The 14102-nt window shown below is 37.8% G+C and overlaps 1 protein-coding gene across 4 annotated transcripts; it reads right to left on the bottom strand.

Annotated features, from left to right (window-relative positions):
* Positions 1–1096: 1096 nt before the first annotated feature.
* ANKRA2 (ankyrin repeat family A member 2) lies at positions 1097–14051 on the bottom strand. Of its 4 annotated transcripts, none has more exons than XM_045896335.2 (9): positions 13760–14051; positions 9867–10259; positions 8823–8981; positions 6299–6364; positions 3744–3841; positions 3131–3256; positions 2773–2839; positions 2174–2254; positions 1097–1611 (listed from the first exon to the last, which is right to left on the bottom strand). In XM_045896335.2, exons 2-9 carry the CDS (start codon positions 10153–10155, stop codon positions 1556–1558), a joined length of 942 nt encoding a protein of 313 aa, XP_045752291.1. In that variant the 5' UTR covers positions 10156–10259; positions 13760–14051; the 3' UTR covers positions 1097–1555. The 4 variants fall into 4 exon arrangements, with proteins under 4 accessions (XP_045752291.1, XP_045752298.1, XP_064452300.1 ...); XM_045896342.2 differs by having other exon boundaries at positions 13545–14051; XM_064596230.1 differs by lacking the exon at positions 13760–14051 and adding an exon at positions 10379–10887.
* Between the last annotated feature and the right edge of the window lie 51 nt (positions 14052–14102).

Consider the following 14102-nt stretch of genomic DNA (forward strand, 5'->3'; position numbering starts at 1 on the left):
ACTTTTTTTTTTTTTTTTAGATATTTTATTTATTTTAGAGAGAGAGCCCACAGGAGGGAGCAGGGGAGGGGAAGAGCAGAGAGGGAGAGGAGCAGAAGGTGGGAGGAGCACAGGGGGAGGGAGAGGGGGAGGGAGAGGGAGAGAGAATCTGAAGCCGACTCTGTGCTCAGCACAGAACCCCCCTTCGGGCTTGAACCCATGACCCGAGATCATGGCCTGAGCCGAAACCAACAGTTGGACACTTAACTGACTGAGCCACTCAGGCGCCCCAAAGGTATTTGATTTTTTTTTTTTTTTAAGATTTTATTCAACAGAGAGAGACACAGCTAGAGAGGGAACACAAGCAGGGGGAGTGGGAGAGGGAGAAGCAGGATCCCTGCTGAGCAGGGAGCCCAATGTGGGGCTCGATCCCAGGACCCTGGGACCATGACCTGAGCCGAAGGCAGATGCTTAACGACTGAGCCACCCAGGCACGCAAGATATTTGATTTTTAAGAGAGGAATTTTATAACTGCTCCTTAAGGATCATTCCTATTGTTCCAATTAACTTGTGTCTACTTCTTAAGGGACTTTTCTGAGGAATGTTACCAGGGTTCCTGAGGCTAAAAGATGACAGAATTGGAAAGGGGAATTTTCTTTAAGATATTCTCTGAGATCTGTTGATCTAAGAATCAGAGTAGGAGTTAGGTGGTTATTTTAGACTCCATTCCAGCATTAAGTCATTGAGTTGCTCTTCAGTTGTGGAGAGCACAGGTAAGCAATACTCACACTGATGTGCCCAAATGGATCGTTGGATTTTGTTACCTTGTAATACGAACACAAGTGTTTATGGTGCTCCTTTTGTGGAATTAAAGAACATCTGACTTTTATTGAAGGACTAATGTTTCCTACTGAAAAACTTATTTACAAGAGAAAAATATTCTAAATATACTTCTAAAAATGATAATTAAGTCTTTGTTGATTGACTTACATTCAATTTATTCCAATTATATTGTTTGATCTAACGGAGTGTCCTGGCAGGACAGAAGGCTAAACTAAAAATCCTAAAATAATCCATTAATAATCATATAAATTTTTTAAAAAACTACCATGCAAACTAACAGCAAAAGTACTTTATTTATTTATAACATCATTTTGTAAACAATCACACTGTGCATTTTTAAATTCAACAATAACAAATTTTTTTCCTTTAGATTTATAGCAAACCTGTGTGAAGTCAATGAGTTAATACAAGAGTGAAGACGAACAGGGTAGAACAATTTTTGAAAATGTTAAATTACAGCACTTGATACAAAGACAGATAACTATCTGTACCATAAAAATTTACATGCCACAAAACATTAATTTATAATTTTAAATATGCAGTAAAACACATTTATAAAAAAGCATCAACATTAATTTTATTATAAACCAGTGAATTACTCAGAGGAATATTAAAACTTACTAAAACCAGTAAATTTTGCAACTGAGGTAAAAATATTTAAGTAAACAAAACTATCATTTATAAGAGCCGAAAAGTAAATGGAAGGGCAGACAACACTTCCTGACGACTATGTCTACTCCTTGATATTCTGAAGCAGCTTCAGTAAATGTGATTCAATGACCTGTTGAACTGAAACAGACAGGTTATCAAGACCACCGCATGTTGATCACAGAATTTTACACAGAACTATCAAATTCAATTTAACATCAACTTCTCCTTAAAATAAAGGTATTCCTCCTATTCTGAGGATATATGCCCAATAATATATATTCATTGTCTGAGGATGGTAAGATTGCAATGCAATACTTAGTGCACTTAAATTTAGTCTGTCACTGACTTAGTGATTGTCCAAGTTACTGGATTCTGTTGTCGTTCAAGGTGTGTTCTAAAGAACAGAGAAAGGGCAACTTTTATAATTTGCTACAAAAATGTTAAACAAGTCTTGTATGTAAATAGGTGTGCACTCTAGCAACAAATTATTTGGGTTGGTGAAAAGTAATAGTAACAAACTCATTTCCAGACTTTGTAAGAATTTGTTGATTTTGCCCACAGTTAAAAGTTACTGTCACTAGTTAGGATAACATGCCATATTTTATGACTACAAGTGATGAAAACGGTTTAGTCCGCTAGTCTGTACTGTTTACAGAGCTTTACCAACTAAAATAAAACCTGACAGTTCTAAAATACTTACCACTTCTATAGCCCAAGGCTACCGCTAAATCCATAGAATTATACCCAGAGTCTGTTTCAATGGTTGGGTCAGCTCCATTTTCTGTACCAAAACAGAAAAATCTGCATAAATAAAATGAAAATGTAGATACGTTTGTCTGTGACTGGCTCATGTGCAAACGGCAGGACAGATTTTCAGCAAATTGGATATTTGCAGGATGGCCTAACAAAGTACAGAGCACACGAAGTGCACAGAGTTCACTTTGGTGGGTCAGCGGGAGGATGCCTCAAAGAGGAGTCCTCGATAACAGCTGAAACTCATAAACAACTATAGACAAAACTTATGCACAAAGACACCGTGGACAGAGAAAACAATGACGGATTCAGACACAATCTTCAAGAGGAAAGCAACAGGGACAAATGTTCCAAGCACAGGTGTACTACGGGACGGAGCTGCTTATCACATGGGCAACTCTGTGGTAGCAGGTGCTTTGCAGGATTAAGGTATTTAGTAATAGGTAATGATTCTCCTGAGTAATACCAGGGGAGGCCAGCTTGTAAGGAATTAAAATAAAGTCCTCATATGGTATTTTCCAAATATTTTCACTTTTTTTGGCTTACCTAAGAGCATTTTTACACATTTAACATGATTTCCATGTACAGCATAAAGCAAAGGTGTCCCTCCATTCTGCAAAAGGAAAAGGTTTTAGTTTTTCAAGGTGAGCAAGAGTTGAATAATGTTTGTGTGAGACGTTTTACTAAGAACTGGGTATGTAAAAGTCGTTTAAGGCAATTTTCATATTTTGTGAAGAATATTTAAATCAGAAGTAATAACTGAGTTTGTACCATTAACTTTTTCTTCCGTGTGTTTAACTAGCTAATTATTTTTCCAGATGTTTAGTAAAATTTATTGTCTCTCCAAACTAAATAATTCCTAGAATTTATTACAGTATTTTAAAAATCAGTATCATAGACTCACCCAATCATACTCATTTACATCAACTCCACAATCAAGCAGCATTTTGACAATATCTGTGTAGCCTTTACTACAGGCCAATGAGAGTGCACTTTCTCGACCTTTTCCTAAAAGCTGGGGATCAGCACCCTGCAGTGGCAAGTGGAGATAACAGACTTTTCAATTCATGTAAACAAGAATATTGTTATTTCTGTCAATAAGAATTACAGTTCAGTACTTAGGTCAAGTAATGTTCTGGGGTTAATAACGTAAACTTCTACTCATGGATGCCTTTATTATCAGGGTTGTCTGGAGGGCCTTCCTTCCTCCCTCTATCTCAAATGCTAACTATCCTTTCACTCTTAAGTTACACTTCCCCCGTGAAGCTTCTCCTACAGCGCTGACCATACTTTTGTTCTCATTGCACTCTGAGGGAGCTGGGCATGAAATTCTCTCTCGCTGTTTCATGTATGCTTAGTCTTATTTGCCCAACTAGATCCAAGTTCCCCAAGAATATGAAAAGCGTGCAAAATTTTTTTGGATCCTCTACCATTACATCTAGTTGGCTGGAGATAGAAAATCTTTACTCAAGACTTAAGTAACTATACGTATACATTTCCCGAAGCATTTTCCTTACATTCTGAAGTAGAAACTCTACCACAGCTATTTGCCCGTGTGCTGCAGCCCACATCAGAGGAGTAAATCCTTCTTCATCTGTGTGATTGATAACATTTTCTATTTAAAAGAAAAACAATTTTTGTCATCTAATTTAACAACCATCTATTAATATCATTATGAAAATACTGGCATTCTAAAAGGTGGATTATACCACTCAGTGAGACTCACTTCCTGTTGACTTACTTGCTGAAGTCCTATTATGTGAGTTTGTACCATTAACTTTTTCTCCCACGTGTTTAATTAGCTAAGTTAATTAATTAATAAGTAAAGGTGTACAACAGTCAAACTATGGAAAGAGCCAAGATGTCCATCGACAGATGAATGGATAAAGAAGATGTGGTATATATACACAACGGAATATTATGCAGCCATCCAAAGGAATGAAATCTTGCCATTTGCAAAGACGTGGATGGAACTGGAGGGTATTATGCTGAGTGAAATAAGTCAATCAGAGAAAGACATGTATCATATGATCTCACTGATATGAGGAATTCTTAATCTCAGGAAACAAACTGAGGGTTGCTGGAGTGGGGGTGGTGGGAGGAATGGGGTGGCTGGGTAATGGACATTGGGGAGGGTATGTGCTATGGTGAGTGCTGTGAATTGTGTAAGACTGATGAATCACAGACCTGTACCTCTGAAACAAATAATACATTATATGTTAAAAAAAAAAAAAAAAAAGAAGATAGTAGGAAGGGAGAAATGAAGGGGGGAAATTGGTGGGGGAGACGAACCATGAGAGACTATGGACTCTGAGAAACAAACTGAGGGTTCTAGAGGGGAGGGGGGTGGGGAATGGGTTAGCCTGGTGATGGGTATTAAAGAGGGCACGTTCTGCATGGAGCACTGGGTGTTATACGCACACAATGAATCATGGAACACTACATCAAAAACTAATGATGTAATGTATGGTGATTAACATAATAAAATAAAAAGATTAGGGAGGAAGATAGAGTGATAGGAAAGGGACAACAAGCAGAAGAGTTTGGTGTTTGCAGGAGTGTGTCTACAGGGAAAATGAACACAAGATTGTAAATAAAGATGTGGTTGCATCTGGAAAAAAAAATAAGCAAAGGTGCTCCTCCATTATTTATAATCTTGAAGTAGAAAATCCTTTCGAAGGATATAAAACTCAGAAGTTACAAGGAAAAAAATAAATTTACCATTACAAAATGTTAAACTTTTGTTGAAAACATGAGAATCAAAGGAAAATGACAAACTGGAAAAAAAAATATGCAACATAAACAACAAAAAGTAAATTTCTTTAATTTAGATGAGGACATATAAATCAGTATGTATCAGGCAGTTCACATACAAAAGAGCTTAAATAGACCATAATTTAAAAAACCTAAACACACCCAGTAGGAGATACCATTTTTCACCCATGAGATTAGCAAAGATTAAAATCTGATATCTTGTGTCACTGAGGGTATGGGGAAATACAAACTCTAACTTTGGTGTGAGGACAGGACAAATACCTGGCAATATATAGAAAAGTGAAAAATCCATATACTTTTTTTTTTTTTTAAGATTTTATTTATTTATTTGAGAGAGAGAGAATGAGAAAGAGAGAACACATGAGAGGGGATAGGGTCAGAGGATGAAGCAGACTCCCTGCCGAGCAGGGAGCCCGATGCGGGACTCGATCCAGTGACTCCAGGATCATGACCTGAGCCGAAGGCAGTCGCTTAACCAACTGAGCCACCCAGGCGCCCCTCCATATACTTTTTGACCCAGCAAATAAACTTGTAGGAACTTATCCTATGTGTATTCTTAAAAAGAATGCCAACAAGAATGTTATTTAATACTGAGAAACTGGAATCAACCATCACCAAGGGGACTAGTTAAAAAATAAAAACATAGCATATATGTATGCAGCAATACAGTGCAAAATTAGGGACCTATTAAAAAGAATGAAATAGGGGGCGCCTGGGTGGCTCAGTCAGTTAAGCATCTGCCTTCGGCTCAGGTCATGACCCCAGGGTCCTGGGATCGAGTCCTGCCTTGGGGCTGGGGGGGGGGTCCCTGCTCAGCAGGGAGTCTGCTTCTCCCTTTCCCTCTGACCCTCCCCTCTGCTTGTGCTCTTTCTCTCTCAAAATGAAGAACATCTTTAAAAAAATAAAAAAGAAATAAATCTTTATGTGCTCATTTGGAAATATCTCCAAAGTATTAGTGAAAAAAGTACAATGCAGTGTGCTCCCTCTTGTTTACATAGCGAAAGGCAAATACATATTTCCACACATAACTCCAAAAATAAACAGAAATGTTTTCTAAAAGAGTTTCCTGAAAACATAAGAAATTTATAATGTTTGCTTTTGGGGAAAAGGTTAGGGTGGTAAGGGAGGCTGTAACTTTTATACTTTGTAGTATTTTATTTTCTTTACTACCTATAGAGTTATCTGCCTGGTGAGATTATGCAACTATTTTTTTTTTTTGTCTTTACACCTTCCTGTATTAAATCTAATAAATCCGATTAAATATGTTTTAAGTACAGTTTAAAAAACAGGCTATTACCTTGTTCAATCCGAGTAGCTAGGTAGAGCATCTCTCCCTGAGCAGCCAACTGGTGAACAGATAAAGCTGAAATGATACCACAAAAAGCTTCATGTTTTTCTACCTGCAGGGTACACTTTCATCATGCCATTCATATTTGTGCAGCAATTCTCTTTTCTAAAACAAAAACTATCATTTTATTGTTTAAAAAATTTTAACTTAAAATATATCCTAACATTACAAGTAGGCATTCTGTAGCTGAGATTTAATATACATTTAGGGCAATTCTGACATCTGTAAAGTATTGTTATCAATGAATATGCAAACTGTTATGATCAACTATTAACAATGCAAATTGCTAATGATCTTATCAATCAAAGAAATGGCTTAGGTATTTAATTTTTAAAATGCTAACTCAATATCCAAACTTAAAAGGATGTTGGGTCTAAAACACATAAAGACACACCTTTTGTCTTTTTATTAATTAAATCCTCTGAAATCCCAAATATCATTATTTCAAGACTCCATGGGTTTTTCTTAACTTTTGGAGTGAGGTAGTAAATGGAAAAATGACTTCGAGAGTAAATTCTTGAATGCAGACCTAGGTGTGGCTAGTTAGCTGTGTGACCTTGAATAAATGATTAACCGTTTTTGTCTATAACATGAGGGTCATGAACTGCATGATCTCTAGGTGTTTCTTTTCAGCTCAAAAATAATATGGTTGGACTATTTTTAAGAGAACATCTTTATTTAATTTATTCATTTATTCATTCATCCATCAATTTGTTCATTTATTTATTTTTTAGGACAATATCTTTAAGACAAAACTAAACAGGCACTGTTCTGTGAGGGTTCATCTTAAAAATTAGTATCACTTGATCCTCGACTTCAGCGATATGACTGAGTGGCCTTAATAGAAAGGAAAGCAATTATGAAACACATGTAAATTTAATAAGTAGAACAATAATGGTTAATAACGAAGTAAGAGTCATGGACTCCTCCTGGCTTAACTGTTACAGCATGTGATTCAAAATCAGGATGGATATGGTGTTCCCAATAAACCATATATTTTACCATGCTTTAGAATATAGATGCATTTACATTATATACTCAAATATAGTTCCTAATATCAAACTGCTACCTGTTTTCTCTCATTAACATATCTATAGTATTTAGAATGTTTTCTGATTTATGTAGAAATATTTTATTTCTTCTAGAATGATTCTACATTTTTAAAAAATTATGGATTCAAGGTGGTTTTTTTTTTAAGATTTTATTTATTCATTTAAGAGACAGAGCTAGAGAGAGAGAGAGAGAGACAGTGAGAGAGGGAACACAAGCAGGGGGAGTGGGAGAGGGAGAAGCAGGCTCCCTGCTTCGACCTGAGCCGAAGGCAGATGCTTAATCATTTGAGCCACCCAGGCGCCCCTGGATTCAAGGTTTTAAGAGAGTTAATTTCATATTCATATTATTATAGTCAAATTCAAAATTACAATAGAAATCACTCAGGTTTTACTATAAATCACTTGCTGATCACTGATCTAATTTATGAGTAAAATGTAAAGCCTTGTACTCCAAGAACAGAAAAACACTCACAATGTCTTAGTTTGCACAAAGTTCAGAATGATAAATTGTTATAGTAAGACTATAAAGGTTTTAAGAATGAAAACCTGTAGGGGCGCCTGGGTGGCTCAGACTCTTAAGTGTCCAACTCTTGATTTTGGCTCAGGTCATGATCTCAGGGTCCTGAGATGGAGCCCTGTGACAGCTCTGTGCTGCGCATGGAACCTGCTTAAGATTCCCTCTCTCCCTCTCCCTCTGCATCTCCCCTCCCTACCTCTCTCCCTTAAAAAAAAAAAAAGAAAACTTGTATAAAATCTGTATATGTATAAGCAAATATAAACCTGTACTTGTATAAATCTATATAAAGTCTGTATTAAAATCTGTATTTGTTCTTGGGGCGCCTGGGTGGCTCAGTCAGTTAAGCGTCTGTCTTCAGCTCAGGTCATGATGGCGGGGTCCTGGGATCAAGTTCCGCATTGGGCTCCCTGTTCAGTGGAGAGTCTGCTTCTCCCTCTCCCGCTCCCCCTACTTGTGCGCTCTCTCTCTCTCATAAATAAGTAAAATCTTTTTTTTTTTTTTTAAAGATTTTACTTATTTATTTGACAGAGAGAGACACTGCGAGAGAGGGAACACAAGCAGGGGGAGTGGTAGAGGGAGAAGCAGGCCTCCCGCAGAGCAGGGAGCCTGATGTGGGGCTTGATCCCAGAACCCACGGATCATGACCTGAGCCGAAGGCAGACGCTTAACGACTGAGCCACCCAGGCGCCCCAAGTAAAATCTTTTTAAAAAAATCTGTATTTGTTCTTAACAAAACATGAAATATTTGATTATGCAGTAATAGTGTGAAAAAAATTTTAAATTACTAAAACTATCAAGATATCACTTAAGCTTTCCAAAATAGAATATGCATTTCAAAGCCAAATTCTTGAAAGCATTATATTACTAATAAGAATATTTCAATAAATCAGTGGGATATACTTACAATTTGCTAATAGAGGTGTGGTTGAGACCTCATTTCCTCTGTGTTTGTTGGTCAAAGTAGTTGACTGTTTTATGGGTGAGAAGTGCTTTGTTGTAGAGGGAGTGTAGACATGTCTTACTTGAATTCCCGGAGAAGGAGATGTATGGATATTGCATTCAGCTAAGTAAAATAAATTTAAACACATTAAACTAACATTTTAATGACAAAGCATTTCAAAGTTCTATGTCAATGTTTACAATAAAAAAGAAATACATGAGGTATAACTTCAACCATTTCTCAAGTGATATTATTCTTTGCTATAAAAATTCTGTATTATCACAGTGAAAGTTCCAGAAAAAAATATGTATTAATCTTGAGTGATTTTATTCTGAGATTAGTTTTTTTATTCAACAGATTGTTGTGAAAGTAAGTCTACAATATGATGACAAACTTCACTGAATTAAAGCATGGAGCTGATATCAATCAAATATTCATGGAATAGGGAATAGTAAGGTAATTCATTTCTTAAAAGGCATAAATAATTTTTTTCTCCTATCATTTTAAAGGGTACAATAAGGGGCGCCTGGGTGGCTCAGTCATTGAGCATCTGCCTTTGGCTCAGGTAATGATCCCAGGGCCCCAGGATTGAGCCCCGCGTCGGGCTCCCTGCTCAGCAGGAGGCCTGCTTCTCCCTCTCCCACTTCCCCTGCTTATGTTCCCTCTCTCACTGTGTCTCTCTCTGTCAAATAACCAAGATCTTTAAAATAAATAAATAAAGGGTACAATAAGAAACTTTAATTTGTAAATAAACAAAGGTCAAGCAAGAAAATTTTTAAAAAAATCAACAGATACTTATAGATATCAAATAACATGAAATTATTTAATTTTGGTTTTGGTGAGATTCTAGAAAATCATATTAAAATATGACTTCCAAACTCTCTCTTCCAAATCATATTAAAATATGACTTCCAAATTCAAAATCTCATGATCAGAAAGGAAAACAAACAAACAAACAAAATGAAATAAATGAAAACAAATGCAGATATTTATACCATAACTTTCAACCTTTAAATAGGACAGATGCCACTTCCAGGTCAGAGTTAACCTGATCTTGAATATTTTTACTATCCTCTTCATTTAAGGACTTCACAAATCGAGAACACACGTTCATATCAAATCGGTTAGGTAATATGAATTTCATTCCCATGGCAACACCCTGAGCTGATCCTTCTTCTGCATTCGAGTCCAGCTGATGTTCTATTTTAATGTCTGGCATGCCAGTTAGACTGTAACTGTTGGGACACTCTTCCACTATCAGCTGAGCTCCAATATCCAGATTTGCTGATGTAGCCATGATTTCAACTGTAGTTTCAATAATTAAAACATTCCTTCATGATTTCCTCTTTGTTTTATAGGAGTGGTATCCACTGTGCTCCTGGAATTCAGATATTGAAAAATCTGGAAAACAAAAGTTAAAAATATCGTATCAACATAGCTAAAGTACACAAAATAAGCAAAAAGTGCTCTTGTAAGCACCTACACACAATAGTAGGCATACAATGTTCAGAGGCAGATACCTGGGTATGAATCCAAGCTTCGCCACTTATTAGCTGTGTGAACCTGTACATTACTCAACCTCTCTAAGCCTCAATCTCACCTGTAAAATGGAGGTGTCATCATTAACCTCACAGGATCTTGGTAAAGAACAAATGAAATATAGTAACATTCTCACCTTCATCACTAGGTTTCAACAAATTTTACTCTTTTCTCCCCTTTCCTATTCCTGGACATTGCCAAATGAACAGAAGATCAAGGTAACAATGAAAATAAACTTTCATGCTCTTTCACCAAGTTAGAATAGACCAAGAAGATGGCAGCTGTGAATCAGGAAGAGAGCCCTCACCAGAAAACAACCATGCTGGCACCTTGATCTTAGACTTCCCAGCCTCCAGAACTACCCAAAATTCCTGCTACAGCAGAAGCCCACAGAGGACTTGGAGGCACTTCATCAAGATGGAAAGAAGCTAATTCCTATTGGGACAAAACATGGTAAAAAAAATTCCTAATATCATCTTTTTCTCAAAAATTTGACATTTGTTGTTTTAATAGTTCAAGTGAATGATCCTTTCATTGACTGCTAGATTCTTTAAACCACCTTCTAATGTTAAAGTGCCAAGACTGCATTTCATAAATTAAAATGGCTAAAACATTAAAAAAAAACCCTTTCATGTGAAAACTTTAAACTCTTACCTGTAGTTCATCTTTTAACATGCTATGTTTGTAAGTGGCTCTCAGTTTGAATTTAAGATAGGACTCATGTTGTACCCATGTCTATTAGCATCTACAACACCTGTGATTCTTGGATAGTCAAAGGCTTTACAAAGTTTTGGTTATGATGAACTGAAGATATACTTATTTATCAGTTTTTGTTCGGCTCAAATGTTAGTAACTTAATATAGGTTTTTATGAAAACTGTTACTACACAAACTATAGATTATAGACTGGCTTCCTCTGCCTTATCATCTCTAGGGCATCAGGATCCAACTATAATTTCTAGATCTCAATTTTTGTAATAAGTATTAAGAAATAAGAATTAGGGCGCCTGGGTGGCTCAGTTGGTTAAGCGACTGCCTTCGGCTCAGGTCATGATCCTGGAGTCCCGGGATCGAGTCCCGCATCGGGCTCCCTGCTCGGCAGGGAGCCTGCTTCTGCCTCTGACCCTCCCCCCTCTCATGTGCTCTCTCTCTCTCTCATTCTCTCTGTCTCAAATGAATAAATAAAATCTTAAAAAAAAAAAAAGAAATAAGAATTAAATATAAATAAGAACTGATTTTTTTCAAATATAGATAATCAAGACATGAATTCAATAAATGCAAACTCTCAAAGCATAGATTATAAGCACACCTGTTATGGAATCATTTACTATTGTTTTAAATTGAGTTTTTAGTAATCACTGGCACTTCCCTATGAACCTTAATATAATTTCAAGAGAATTCCATTATTGTATCTAAAATTGTTTCTAAAAAAATGAAGAACTCCAAGATTATAAATGCCCGATGCATATAATCCCTGAGACAGGGGGAAGAAAATTAAAACATCTAGTTAATCTTTTCATGTTAGGGTTTACTGCCTCTTAGAAATTTTGAGAGGATGCAGGGTGTTTTAACATTGGAATTTAAAAAGAAAAATGCATTATGATCACAGTGGAACAGGGGCTGGAAAACCATACATTTACAGATAACTACTATTTTCAGTTTTAAAACATTTTCCAAGACTGGTCCTTATAACAATCCTTTGAGTAGTGAGGGTAGTTACCTGTTATTTCCTATGCAGCGAAAAGAAAAAGGGAGCTTATACATTATGAAGGACCTATCCAGCTATTTGGATAGATCACCTTGACCACTAAAATAAGCAGCACTAAACTAATCCAAACTTCCAAGGGACAAGAGGTGAAGAAATAACAAATCGTAATAATAATAATAAAAAGAAAGTAACAGGTAACAAAGTCAATATACTTTAGCAAAAGGAAAGAAGGAAACCAGAACAGAAAATGAGTTGTGATTCAAATGGAGACGGAAGCTCAATGCAGAGGGCCTTAAAAATGTATTGGAAGAAGGGAAAAATGGAGGGTGGGAAATAGGAGGGGGAGACGAATCATGAGAGACTATGGACTCTGAGAAAGAAACTGAGGGTTCTAGAGAGGGGCGTAGGGGGATGGGTTAGCCTGGTGATGGGTATTAAGGAGGGCACGTATTGAATGGAGCACTGGGTGTTCTAGGTAAACAATGAATCATGGAACACTACATCAAAAACTAATGATGTAATGTATGGTGATTAACATAACTTAATAAAATAAAATTTTAAAAAATGTATTGGAAGATAAGAACTGTGTTTCCTGAGGGAAGAACCATCTCCCACAGACTCCTATCCAGAGCTGGCCTAAATGCAATCCCCTGAGCTCTCTTAGCACACTGCATTTATTTCCATTTCTAGTATTTATCATTCTCTTGAAAGTTTCCACTTAAACTCCAAAGACATTGAAAACTTCTCTAGGATGGAGACCACTCTTACTATCTTTGCACACAAAGCAGAACCTGATCCTATCAGGTGTTCCAGAAATGTTTTCTGATCTGAACTTTAACATTGTTTTAAATTCTTTTCTATACTGAAATGATCCTGCAAGATGCCCAACAAAGGCTTGCTAATTAGATTTGCCTTTACATTTTCAACATCACTACTAACTAGCTGTGCAACCCTGGACAGAAAAATCACATACGTTTTCTGAGACTCATTTTTATTAATCTATACAATGTAGATGGTTGAAATAGACATCTCTAATACTCTTTCTAGCTCTAAACATCTTCCATGTCATAAATCAGAGTTTATAGACGGAATTACAGGTCTTTGAGAGGAGAACCTGGGAGAAGAGGGAGTGAAAACAGAACGCTGTCTTGCCACTACTCTAGAAGAGATGAGCCAAGTTGACTGGTTAAGCTAAGATTCTGAAGACTAGGAGAAGAGGGGAAACATGATCGAGAGTAGGAGGCGGTAAGAAAAAGGGGTATGGCCAAGGATAGCTAGGATCACCTCGATCGGTCAGAGCCCAGGGATGAAGACAGAGACACACTGGGCAACTGTGCTACTCCGCAGTGAATCCTAGTAACAGGAGCCCCCTGGTTCTTCCTAATTCTGAAATTGTCCTACAAGGAAAGGAAGGTGCTATGAAAATGAATGATGCCTCACAGGCGACAGGTGTCCCAGCGTCCCAGGACAGAAGCCCGCTGGAGGGGACACTTGTAGGAAGGGAAGTCCGCTCGGTCGCCACCCGCCAGCTCTGCCGGAAAAGTCCCAGCACAGCTCAGATACCGCGGGCGGAAACTCTGGTTCACCCACGGCGGGAGGGTCAGGGGGACAGGGGCCGAGGCCGACTGGATGCGAGCGCAGGGCCTCGCGACTACCTTCGACAGCCGACAGCGAGTCGGGCCTTTCCATCTGCGGCCACAGATTCACTGCAGGCCCCCAAACCCCGGCTTGTTTTGACCGCGACGTCACTTCCGATTTCTTCTTTCGGTTTCTGGCCAAAAAAACGTTCCGCGTCACTGCAGCCTAGAAGCCTTCCAGGTTTTTTTAACCGCCGCTGCTCGGTCTTTATCGCCTGAGTACTACAGAGACTGGGTCACTTCAGTAGACCCTTCTGGGTCACTAGGGCAACACCCGTCTAGCCCTCGGATCACGTCTCCTCCTCTCCCATCGCCCCGCCCTCCTGACCCTCCCCTGCGACTCTCGGGCTGCGTAAGGCGC

Source organism: Mirounga angustirostris, unplaced genomic scaffold (assembly GCF_029215605.1).
Source record: "Mirounga angustirostris isolate CCGP_5_RB_7025 unplaced genomic scaffold, mMirAng1.0.hap1 SCAF_7, whole genome shotgun sequence".
Lineage (NCBI taxonomy): Eukaryota > Metazoa > Chordata > Mammalia > Carnivora > Phocidae > Mirounga > Mirounga angustirostris.